Source organism: Schistocerca nitens, chromosome 2 (genome assembly GCF_023898315.1).
Source record: "Schistocerca nitens isolate TAMUIC-IGC-003100 chromosome 2, iqSchNite1.1, whole genome shotgun sequence".
NCBI lineage: Eukaryota > Metazoa > Arthropoda > Insecta > Orthoptera > Acrididae > Schistocerca > Schistocerca nitens.
Window position 1 is genome coordinate 1,183,967,330 of NC_064615.1, and position 12,908 is coordinate 1,183,980,237.

The 12,908-nt window shown below is 38.8% G+C and overlaps 1 protein-coding gene across 1 annotated transcript in view; it reads left to right on the forward strand.

Annotated features, from left to right (window-relative positions):
* Positions 1-12,908, forward strand: part of LOC126235648 (dynein axonemal heavy chain 3) — a 1,245,905-nt gene that overhangs the window by 1,166,574 nt on the left and 66,423 nt on the right. The window contains exons 61-62 of the mRNA XM_049944362.1: positions 4,721-4,909; positions 10,044-10,252. Coding sequence (XP_049800319.1) covers positions 4,721-4,909; positions 10,044-10,252 — 398 coding nt within the window. The remainder of the gene's footprint in view (positions 1-4,720; positions 4,910-10,043; positions 10,253-12,908) is intronic.

A 12,908-nucleotide genomic window follows, 5' to 3' on the forward strand; every position in this document is an offset into this window, starting at 1 on the left:
GCACCTAGCTGCCCTACCCTCTCTCCATCTCATCCCTGTATGCTCCCACTAGCAGCACTTTATTGCTCCCTCCCCCCCACCCCACCCCCCTGCCCACTACCCTTCCTTTTCCTCCTCCTCCCCACTCCAGCCTCCTCCCCCCCTTCCCCCTACCCTTCCTTTCCCTCCCCCTCACCACTCCAGCCTCGTCCATACTCTCACCTGCTTGCCTCCCACATCATGTGCTGCTGCTCATAGTCTGGCTTCAGCTGCCAGAGGCTGTGGTCATGCATGTGAGAGTTGCATTTGTGTGTGTGTGTGTGTGTGTGTGTGTGTGTGTGTGTGTGTGTATTGTCTATTTTTGACAAAGGCCTTGTTGGCCGAAAGCTCATTTTGGTGACAGTCTTTTTGTTGTGCCTATCTGCGAGTCAGCACCTGTGCTATATAATTATTACCAACTATCACTTTCATAATATTGTTATGTTTCCTCCTGGATTTTCCATTGTTTGATTTTTCTTGTAGTTTCTGTATTTATGCTATTAGATACTGTATTGTCTTTAATTGGCACACTATTTAGACTTCTTTTCATTAATCTATTACATTCTTATTTTATTTCAAATAAGTATGTGTACGTATATCTATACATGAGATTGTACATAGTTTCCAACACATCCTTACATTGTTACCTGAGCAGTTGGCTGTCAGGGTATGTCTACTACACTATCTGTAGAGTCAAATCTCAGTACAAGCTCTTGTCTATTTGTGTTGAACATCTCTGGTCCAATCTATCCTCTGTCTCAGCTGTCAGGTAAGTCCATTCCATTTTATAACTAATTTGGAGGAAACTTCCATATCAGTACTGTCACTTACTGTGAAACTTCACACTTCTGTACTGACTGTACTTACACTCGTTCTCTGTCAAATCTCTCTGTGTCAAATCTCTATACCATTATAGATGTGGATGTCCTCCTTTTCTGCTCCATACGCAAAAAATATGGTACAGGTCTTTCCCCCAATGAATTCATCTGACCGAGGCATAGATTATCCCTTCCGTGGGTTTTCCTATCTTAACATCTCTTTACCTTTGTAAATTGGTACAGGTAATTCCTCACATGGATTCACTGTCCAAGTTGTAGGCCATTCCTCATATGAATCCCCCTATCCATTCCTTCTCCTACACATGGTTTGTGATTTTGGGTACACCCCATCTTAACTTAATCAATAAACACAGCTACTAGCTCTTTTCCACAATCTTTATTCGCTTTAAATGTGTAGTTTCTCTATAAACATTTTATGCTGAGTTTACCTGATTACTCTCTACCTCTGCATTTTAACTACTCTCTTTTAACTTCTTTTTTTTTGCTTGTTACTGTTGTTTATAATGCGTATAACACCACCACAAATATATAGTTTTCATACCTATGTGTTCTGCTTATTGATACATAATTTCTTATCTTTCACTGCCTTACATCTGCTAGATTTAGACAACACTTCACTATTTGGATGTATTGAAAGTAGTTCTTGAACATATGTTTACGTTCTAACTCCTGTCCTGCGTAACATACTTCTTATTGAAGATATTTTAGTACACCACCTCGTTAGCTTATTGACTCCTTACGACAGTATCTCTTATTTTGTTATGCATTGTAGCAAGCTATCAATTATCCTTGCCTTTTACATTCTCCATGGACACTCTTCCCCTACAACATGTGGGGTGACTAAATATGTGTCATCTAATTGACAGTCCATAAAATTCTGTCAGTCACTTGTCATCGTAACACATGAAATAATCTCCAGTGCAATCCTACTGTTGCAAGTTCAGTTACTTGCTCTGAAAAGAGAAGGGATCCTGCAATAGAAATTTTTCATATGGATGGAAAGAGGATAGAGTGGTGCTCCTGAGGAAGAAGTAAGAAAAGGAACCAGAGACAGGTATATTAGAATCAACGAAGAAAGAAAGACAGTACCCCATATGTGGACTCCCCTATGAAATATGCTCACTATTTTTATTTACTTAAATTTGGCATATTTCGTGACAGTACCTTTTCCGTTAGATGTTTACAAGGCGATATTGGTCTTGGCTTCAGTTGTCTAGTGGAAGTATGATTCCACAATGCATCTTTGTCGGCTGCAGAAATGACCTGGTTCAATGCGTTTGCCTCATTTTTGGTGCTTCAAATACCATTTCTTTGAATGTGGTTTCTTCTTGAAGTTTACATTAAAAAAATAGTAACATAATTCTTTTTTTTTATTTTTTTATTTTTTTTATTTTGTTCACTTCCAAATTATTATGACGGCGAAGTGCACATTGTTCTACTGTCAACACATACCATGAGTTAACTGCTGACTGACTACAGTCAAAGACGACTCCAGCATCAAAGACATTTTACACAACACACAAGCTTCCACTTGTAACCAGTCTCTTTGATATTCTTCATCACATCTACTAATAGTAATCAATATGCTGTCACTCTCATAAATATAAGTAAATTAACATAAGATAAGGCAAATTACAATAAAATAATTCTGACAAAAATATAAGAAAACATTTACAATTTGATATCAGCAAATCCGGTAGAAAATAACACATCTCTCAGATCCATTACACCTACCACCCCTCATCCTAAGGATAACAGGATAGTCAATAAAGAAAGAAATTGTCTCTGGGAAAAAAAAAGAAAAATACAGAAACCATTTAACTGAGACAGCTGGTGGTCATCAGTCCATTGAATTTACAAAGGGGTCTTGACTCTTTCAAGCATATCTGTTGTATAATCTTTTATTTTTTCCTGTGTCAGGGTCTACCAAGTATACTGCTTTCGGAAGTGGTGTGTCTTACATTTTGAATGGTCCTCTGTAAAGAGGGAAAAATATATTTGGCTTCTTCTTTAAGTTTGAGCTATGATGAAAATCACGCACTAATACCAGATCATCTATTTAAAAGCTACCTGTAATAGCTTTATCATTAAAAGTCTTGATTCTTTTATGTGCCTATGTATACAAATTCTCCTGTGCCCTGTCTTGGAATTTCTCAAAGTTGCTCGCTGACAATAACTGCCAAGCAAACATTTTCAACAAGTATTTTCGTATCAACGCTTTATTCATAATCTCTACAGGAGCAAATTCTGTTGACATATGTGATAGTTCACTTCGGATTACATGTAATTCTGAAACTAGTTGTGCCCATGTAGTATTTTTTGTAGAATAGTAAGTTCTACAAATCATCCTAATTCATTTTGTTGTTTTGCAGCATCTTCCTTATAATGAGTGATAGTGTTAGTTAATTCTACTTTCACCTGTATTGTAACCATTCCTCCAAATTATATAAAGCCTTGTGTGTGTGTTTTAATTATTTCCTCAAATTCTTTGCATTTTTCTAATGCTATAACATGTTCTTTTGTCTCTGAGACTCATCTAGTTCTTGAAACTGCTCCTTGACTTCCTCTTGAACTAAATCACACTGGTTATCTATTTCACCCTTCAACTCCTTAATTATCTTTGTTAAAGTGTTTTCTAAATTCATTAACTTAGTTTCTGCTGTGTTAGTTAATTCTTCCTTAATAGAATTACATCCATAATTTGCTGCATCGAGGCTTGTAGCCAGTCAGGAGCCTCTGCAGCTGTGCTCTGTGTGCATATAATGCAAATACACCCATTTCTTTTGTTCACCTTCTGCTTACACTAACCTAATAACACCAAAACAATGTCACACAAATCTCCACAAAATGTTTTACTGATTTTAATTTTAACAACTCACTATTTCTGCCAAACTACTACTGCAGCACGCATAGCAGATGCAACAGCATATACAATGCAATGCACTGCAATGTGTTGTGCCACCTGGGGCAGCTGATGTCTCGAAATAAGTGATTCAAAGACTGCAATACGGTGTACCACACACCCGTAGCATTTCTCAGCTACTCCCATTGTCATAATTGGAAATCATCTTCTCTGAACCCTCTACAAAATCTTCATCTCTGAACTTGCTGAGAATCATTTACATTGTAGTCATACATCCTCTTTGTCTGTTTGTTTCCTGTTGCTCTTGGCAACACCATAATCTATCCAACTGTACCCTGTTATCCCTCCTCCTTCCCCTCAGATTGCTGCTTGCATTTGACACAAAACAGTTGCACTGTGGCCAGTGTAGCCAGATATAGTGGTCATGTGTGACTGTAAGGTGTGCTTTCTTCTGTGAATATGTGTGTCTTTACCATTTCCTCTCTGAAGAAGGCTTTGGCCAAGAGCTCAATATGTACCAATCTTTTTATTGTGCCTATCTGCAACTCAACATGTAATTTTTACAGTGAGAAGCATAATATTGTTGATATTCCAACCTGGACTTTCCAATGTGTAATAATGAAATATATTTTGTTGTTATTGGTTGCACAAATAAACCACCTAATTTGTTAGGGCCATGTAACCCTGCCATATTATTGTCTTTTCTGCACTATACTTAACAATATATTATAGAACGATTATAGACTCTATTATAGTGTTCCGCTCTTTGACACATTTCATGACTTTGAATGCAGTATGTGTGTGTGTGTGTGTGTGTGTGTGTGTGTGTGTGTGTACGCACACACGCTTGTGAATGAGGGGGTGAGTGGGGGGTGAGACATAGTGTCATTGATGAATGATGAGAAAATTGCTGTTGCATGATTTTACTATATTTGAGTTCATAAACCCATATATAACAGGAAGATTGCTCACAATTAATATGAAACAATCATCATTACAGCTATTGCATGGTGTGCTTCTGACTCAGACACAAATTACTGCTGGAGGGAAGGGTGTAGACACAGAGTCAGTCATTATTGAGCTTGCTGATGATATACTGAGTAAACTACCAGATGTCTTTAATGTCAGTCAGGTTGAAGAAATGTATCCTGTGCTTTACACAAACTCAATGAATACTGTTTTAAGACAGGTATGTCACTAACTTATTTATCATTTCTGCAATCATATTCTTGGTTAAGCATCATTAATGAAATATATACCTTAAAAACTCAAAATATGAAATTTGTTATAAAATAAGAAGTTGTAGAACTGTCAAAGATGATGAATTTCATTTCCTCTCCTTTCCACTCCTGGAAAAAAAAAGACTCCTAGTCCTACAAGATATGTGAACGAGCTCCTGACAAGTCTGGTCTGGTTAGTAGGAGAACAGACTCTGTGACTCGTGCCTGGTAACAGCTGTGCCCATCAAAGACAAGACATTTGGAACATAGGAGGCAGCTACTGGCAGAAGTAAAGCTGTGAGGGCATATTTCAACTACTAAAAGTGTTCCTTGTGAAAGGCAAGCTTTGGTAATTGAGTTCCTGTTTGACATAAAGTTTCAATTTGCCAGTGAGTTCTCTTACTTTCTCTGTTGTCGCTTCTATCTGTAGCTTGAGAATCATTCTTGTAACACAAACAGGACTATCTCATTATGATTCAAATAAAATGACTGGTATTATTTAACATAGTCTAAGAGCAGTAATAGATCAATTATAGAAACTCACGGAATCCCCGTGGCAAATTTTTCCACACGGTTGATGTTGCATCCGGCCTTTCTGAAGCCAGTTCCCTTGTTGTAAGAAGCTGATTTGTTTATCCACTGTCGGCTCACTAAGCCTCTCACATTTTCACCAGAGCCCGGTTAGCCACCACTTTTCTGAGTTCCTGCAGGGTCTGTAGGCCATCCTCCACTTTGCGGCATTGCCTGCCCCCCGAGATTTGGACGAGGTGTCGGTCTTCTGAGATGGATGGTGAAATAATGATTAAGGTGGTAGAAAAAACTGGAGAAGACAAGATAATAACAGTGGTGTTCGCAGATGACTCAATGGTCGGGGGAAACGGGGAGGAGGAAACTCGAGAATAGCTGAATGCTTGGGAAGAAACTCTGAGACAGTATGGAGCGAAATGTAATGTAACCGAATGTAAGATCCTGGCTGCCAGTAGAAAGAAAGATAGACCAACTACCAGAATAAGGATTGGAGTTGAACAGTTGGAGTACCTGGAAAGTGTGATTGAGGAAAATGAGAAAGATATCAGTGACTGTAGCAGACAAGCAGTGTTAGGAGCACGCTTTGGTACAAAGATGTCCACAACGAGACAGAGAAGTAATACATAAATGTTACTACATCCCAATACTGACCTATACTTCAGAAACATGGATAATGAAGAAAAAAGATGTGAGAAGATTATAGGAATGCAAAATGAAGTTCCTCGGAAGTAGAATAGAATTGATGAGGAGAGACATGATGAGGAAAGAAAGGGTAAGGGAAATAGCGTGAGAAGGAACTTCACAGAGCAGTATGGTACGGGTACATAAAGAGAATGGAAAAGAAGATGACTCCCAAGAAGATACATGAAATGGAGATGTGAAGGAAATGACCAGGAGGAAGACCAAGGGATAGGTGGCTGAAAGGTGTGCAGAAGTATGTTGGAAAAAAAGTGAGGACTGGACCAGACTGAACCCAGGAAGGTTGAGGAAAACAGGGCCCGATGAAAACAATTATGTTCCGAACAGACCCAACCTGGGGCTGAAATCTGTTCAAGATGGTGATGATAATGAGTTGATGCGGCATCCTCCACTTAATTGCATATATTGACTAATATAGTTTTGTGCATATTGTTTCTTAAATGAGAACTAATCAAGGAACTTGGCTGATCCATATATGGTATTTAAAGAACATGAAACTTCTACAATAAATTTTTATTATAATTGAAACAATCAAATATCTTGGATAAGTCACAGAAGGTCCCAACTCTTCATTTTATTTATATAAATACACTTTGATTTACTCATCTGAAAAGGAACTCTTCAGTATAATAGAGCTCAAAAGACTCCACTGGAAGTATTGTATAAAAAGAAAGACTTTAAATAGTTTCTGAGACAGTACTTTGAAAGACTTGTACCTGGAAAAAGACCAAGAGGAAGATTTTGCAACATCTGTGAAAACAGATTGTCAGTGACATTTGTAAGAGGCATACAAATATCAGTATTGTCTCATGCCTGGAACTGTATAGAGATAGAACAGCCTCTGAGAAATTTATGCACTTCTATATCATTCTGGAGTGAAGAACATATGATGCTGATAATGCCATCAGTGAATGTGTACATAGTTATCTCAGTAGAACTGTCCTTTTCAAATATCCTTTAGGAATCCAAACTAAGTATCTGGTGATACTATTATTTTCTTAAAAAAATTGGCAGATCATGTTAGCAGACACACTGGCATTTACTAAATCCCCTTTTTTGTGCAGAGGTCTAACAGTGGTACATTTTAATTATGTGCAAAATTACTATGTTTCCCAATAACATAATGTTGCAGGAACGTTAACTGATGTATATAGATCTGTCTGCAAAGTGTGTTCTGAATAGAGTTATTAGTAAAGGAGCAATAAATGAAAATTTCATTCCTGATGCTGAAGTCTGACTGCACAAACAGTGAATATGTAGTAAGCAGTAACATTTCTTCCTTTTAACATTTTGTGGGGGTGTCATCAAAAAAATACATTTGGGATGGTTCGAAATTGTGTCAAAGTTTGTTGGAAGTTTCTAAATACTCTCATTCTCAAATACTCTGTGTACTTGTGCACCTTCAGTTATGCTATCTCAAAACAAATACATGGTTTTTAAGTGTAATACTTGTCGTATTGTGTTAAACGTGTAACATAAAATTATACGTCTTAATGAATAGGTTAGAACATTTTAAAGTTTTAAATTTGGTAAATTATTACACAAAACAGTAAAAATTGCATTTTTTTGTCCTTGTCCTGAAAAAGGCACCAGGTTTGAGAATAGTAATATAGTACTATACAGTAATACAGGATTAGTAATACAGATAATTGTTACTGTATTATTAGAAATATCATCAACCCCTTACAAACTTTTCCTTTTGCAAATCTTCATTTATGCTTGTGGAAATCATACTGATGTTCCAAAGAACTACTTCGATCTATCTAAATGTGGCATGAAATAGACAGAACAGAATGGTCCAGGACATATGCGACACACAGTTACTGAAAACGTATCACAAACAACATTTTTATTCAGTGAAAGAAGGGAAAATAATAGTAATGCCACGTAGGAAGCAAACTTTGGTGCACTGATACATAATTTAAAATCTATAAGTACTGATTCCATGATTAGAGTGGTTAAATCAAGTTTAATGCTAAGAAACACACAAATTATTAATAATAATCAGATTCAAATGTGTGAGACAACAGTGCCTTATGATACCTGGTAATAACAGATGATTAATGATCCCACTGTCGATGTAGCTAATTTCATCTTTAAATTTAGACAGTCTTTGACAGAACCCTCCTGTTTTGGTCACTCCAACTACTATACAAATATTCACAAGGAGTAGCACTGTTCACTGGATGGTATACATAAATCCATAACATTGACACTAGCAAGTTGAGTTTAGCGAGGGGTAAGCCTTAGTTTGGTTGGTACGTGCATGTGGTGCCATTTCACCACTTCGCCAGTTGATAATAGAATTAGCATACGGTTAATACCATCCTAGCAGTTTAATGGACTCCATTAATCAGATACTCCATGCATGTATATCATCTAGTTCCAAGTGAACATTAACTACTGTTTCCAATTACTCCATATCTTTTCTTTGTCTACCACCAGCTCTCCAAAGACAATGCAGTGGACCACAGTACTGCTATGCATTTCAAAACCACCTTGCCCATTATGCTGCCTTCTTGCTTGAACCTAACTAAACACTCAGCAAACCGTTAAATATCTTCTGGCATTTCCTAATGAAGTTTAACTCACAGTCGCTGTCAAAACACATGTAGACACATCCATCGTGCACTTTTCTCAGTGTCTGAGAATATTGTTTCCTGCTGCATGGCTTTTCTAGAAAAACCAAGACTCAGCAAAGACGTTTGTGTGTGAGACATAGCTATCTCTACGGCTACACATATTCTGCAGTGCTATGTGCACCAGCTGAAAATGTCGTCTACCGAGGTGCCTCTCCTTCTGCTACAGCAGATAGGTTGCGTGCCAAAAACGAATTTGTGCATCACCACATTTTAACACGTGAGACAATGAAGGAAATGTTTTCAGTTAACCCTTTCAGACCCTCTGGCTACTATTGTGTACATTAACTTTTACTGTGTCTTGTCTGCAACAGAAGCACTTTTTCCCAACGGATGTTCAACCTTTCCATCACAATTGCTACCAACTGTTCAGCATCACTATGAAAATATCAGCGAGTCAATGTAACAGTGTGCAGCAACTCATGATCACCAGAATACACAGATGTAGTTGGTTTGCTATATTCCACAGTATAATTGAATATGGTATTGTTATTTTGCATGATAATTATTGAATGACCATATTACTATTTAAAACAATAGATAGTATTTTGTAATTAATTACTTCAGTCCATAAAATGAAGCCAAGAGTGCAAAGTTTGTTTTGAAAATCAGTACATATTTTTGTATGTATCTTGTATCTAAAATCACTAAAAACTCACCCAAAACCATTACTACATAAATGAATATTTTCCTTCCTCCTGAAAAAATTGAGGTCTGAAAAGCGTTAAAGTTTTTCTAAAATTTCTTCTCCTGTGATGATTATTATGAAAAAATTAAAATTTCTTACATAGTAGAACTATCATTAATAGTGCTCCTGCCCTCTGTATTGCTATCATATGTTATGGTTTTTTACCAATATTAATATTTTGTGTTTTTGTTGTTTAATCTATCAATTTCAGGCAGCATCAGCCATGAAGGGAAGTAAGTTGTTGGTAGTGCTGTAGTATTTATGTGGCCCTCAGCTTTTGAAGGCTTCCTTGCTAGCAGATGCCAGACTGTTGGGTTCTTGTGTACCACAAAGAGTTTAGCGGTAAAGAACCCAGCAGCTTGGCATCTGCTAGTGGTTGCACCATCATTCACCCATTTTCTGCAAGTGCTAGTAACTAGAGACATTAAAAAAGAAAAAAAAAAACATAGGACTGTGTACTCTTCATATTGCACAATCAGAAAATTTCCCAGAGTTGATTGCTATACTGTGAGTTATATAATATATCGATACCATTTCTTTTTTTATCAGGAGGTGATTCGTTTTAACAGACTGCTGTCTGCTGTGAAAGACTCATTAGTAAGTGTGCAAAAGGCAGTGAAAGGACTGGTAGTTATGTCTTCAGAACTGGAAGAAGTGCACAACAGCCTGTTGGTTGGAAGAGTACCTGCTGTTTGGGCCAGTAAATCATATCCTTCATTGAAACCCCTTGCAAGCTACATTACTGACTTGATTCTGAGGTTAGTAATAATTAATTTATTTTTCAGAGTTAATTAGATATGTCCCTTTGAGGCAAGCTGTTTTAAGAAACTAAGGTAATTTGCACATAAATTTCTAGATGAGACTCTCTGAGAATCCAAGAATTAAATTTATTATTTTTCTGATATGGTCATCTTCTTCTGACCTTTGCCTGTGTAGCTTACCTGCAGCTCTCTGTAGTTTTTAATCACTTAACTGTTGTCTGCATTGGAAGTGTGTAGGGGCATAGTGGTGGTGACTGGCAGTAGAGTATCCTGGAGTAGCACCTATCTAAGGTCTAATATGATGGTAGAGAGTGCTTTGTGGTGCACGTTGTATAGACCACATAAGCACTATAGGTTGTAGATCATTGTAGGTGTCAATATTTGTCTATGACCACATTGCTTTTAGTGCCAAGCCAGAAAAAGCTCTATTTGTTGATAGTGAATCCGTGGAAGTTGTGTATATGTGAGGATTGTCTAGGCCCATTCATGTTGTTGGCCACAGCTGTGGGCCCAATGTTGGTGCTGGCAGAGTCTTGGTAAGAGGCCACATCCTGTCATGTGGCATGAGCTGAAGTAAGTGTAAAAGTGTCTCGGATGTCTGACCGTGCAGTAGTTCTGCTGGGCTTTTCTCATTTATCGGTGTCATTCTGTAGGCATTGAAAAAGGTAGAGCATCTCCTGTGGATACAAGCTGGACAGCTACTTTCATTTTTTCTTTGAAAGTCCTCATCACCTGCTCAGCTTTGTCCCTAGATTGAGGGTGATGTCAATAATGTAGCTCAGAGCATGGATGTTTTTATCTTGTTTGATGCTGAAGAAGTGACAGATGTAGAACATCATCAAACTGAGAAGTGGAGCAGCAAAATCAATCTGGACGTTCTCCCAGGGCCTTCTGGGGGTGGATCCAATGAAAGAACATGTGGCCTGGGAAGTGAATTGCTAAAGGGTGCACTCAGAGTACCCCCAGGCGAGGTGCTCGTGCCCTCGTTTATCTCCAGCTAACGAAAATGGAGGTGAGCTGGGTTGTTCATTCCAGAGGTACCCAAGTGTTCTGCATGTACAGTTGCCAAACCTTTCTCCACAATCTGTGTCAGATCACTGTTCAATAGAAATTAATAATAAAACTCCAACTTGGAGAAATAAACTTTTAGTCTTGTATCCACCCACAATGGTAGTTAATTTTTGTCAGTTTGAAAACTTTATGGATGTGCCACTCACTTGGAGTTCAACTGTGACTACGAAGCCTGTAATGGAGAATTTATTGAGATCGTAACTGTAGTATGAGGGTTGGAACTTTAATAGTGGCAACTATTTATTTACAGCTCGTACAAAATAGACACGTGTTTCAAAGTTTTACTGACCTTCAAAGTAGTTGCCAGCGATATGGAAGTCGTAGGATACTCTTAGCAGTGCCATTTGTGTTGACAGTTCGAGCGGTGCGGTCTGTTGCCCGACAAATTTGTAGCAGTTCTGAAACAAATGACGTGAAGTGTTTCCTTCAGTTTAGAAATCGAGTTGAACTCACGAGGGCTTAAGACAGGGGAGTGTAGTAGGTGGTATAGCACTTAGCAGCCCCATCAGTCAAACAAATGAGTAACAGCTTGCACAGTACGTCCTTGAGCATTGTCCTGCAAAATGATGGTCAGGTCCTGCAGAAAGTGTCATCACTTCTGCCTCTGTGCTGTTCATTTTTGGAACACAACCTATGAGCAGCTTAGAGACAGAAGTGATGACACTTTCTGCAGGACCTGACCACCATTTTGCAGGACAATGCTCAAGCATGTACAGTGGAAGCTGTTACTGATTTGTTTGACTGGTGGGGCTGCTAAGTGCTATACCACCTACTGCACTCCCCTGGCTTAAGCCCTCGTGAGTTCAACTCGAGTTGTAAACTGAAGGAAACACTTCACGGCATTCGCTTCAGAACTGCTTCAAATTCATTGGCCAATAGACCGTGTTGCTCGAACGTCAACACGACTGGCACTGCTAAGAGTATCCTACGACTTCCACATCGCTGGCAACAGGTTATACACAATGCTGGTGACTACTTTGAAAGTCAGTAAAACTTTGAAACATGTACCTATTTTTAGTACGAGCTGTAAATAAATAGTTGCCTCGATTAAAGTTCCAACCCTCATATAAGCAGGACTGGGCTCCTGCACATTTGGGCATCACACTTCCAAATACGCTACGTGGGCACGGCGTGGCCCCTACGAGTCATTTCTCGACAGAATAATCACTGAGCTGTTTACTGCTGAGTGTCTCACAGCTGCCACAGCATCTGTGGATACAAGATGTGGTAAATGGAATTGCAGTTGCAGGCACCTATTCGTGTCTGCACAATGCTGTGCCCATATCCCTCTGACAATGGAGACTCGGGTCCAACATGGACCCTCAGCAGACGGCTCTGCTCCAGTTTCTGGACTGACTGTAGGCATTGTCTAGTTTCTGCTACGGTCCCAGTGGCTGCTGCAACTGCTACTCGTCAGACAGTGCCGTTTTGCCCCTACTGTAGCCACTCCTGAGGAACCTGCTTTGCTGGGCCTGTGCCAGGATTGCCCAGTAGCCACCGCCTCACGAGACTGTGTCACTACAGCACGTGTTCGCTCGTCAGTGGACTGTCCGTAGGCCTGTAGCTTCAATGGACCATTTGA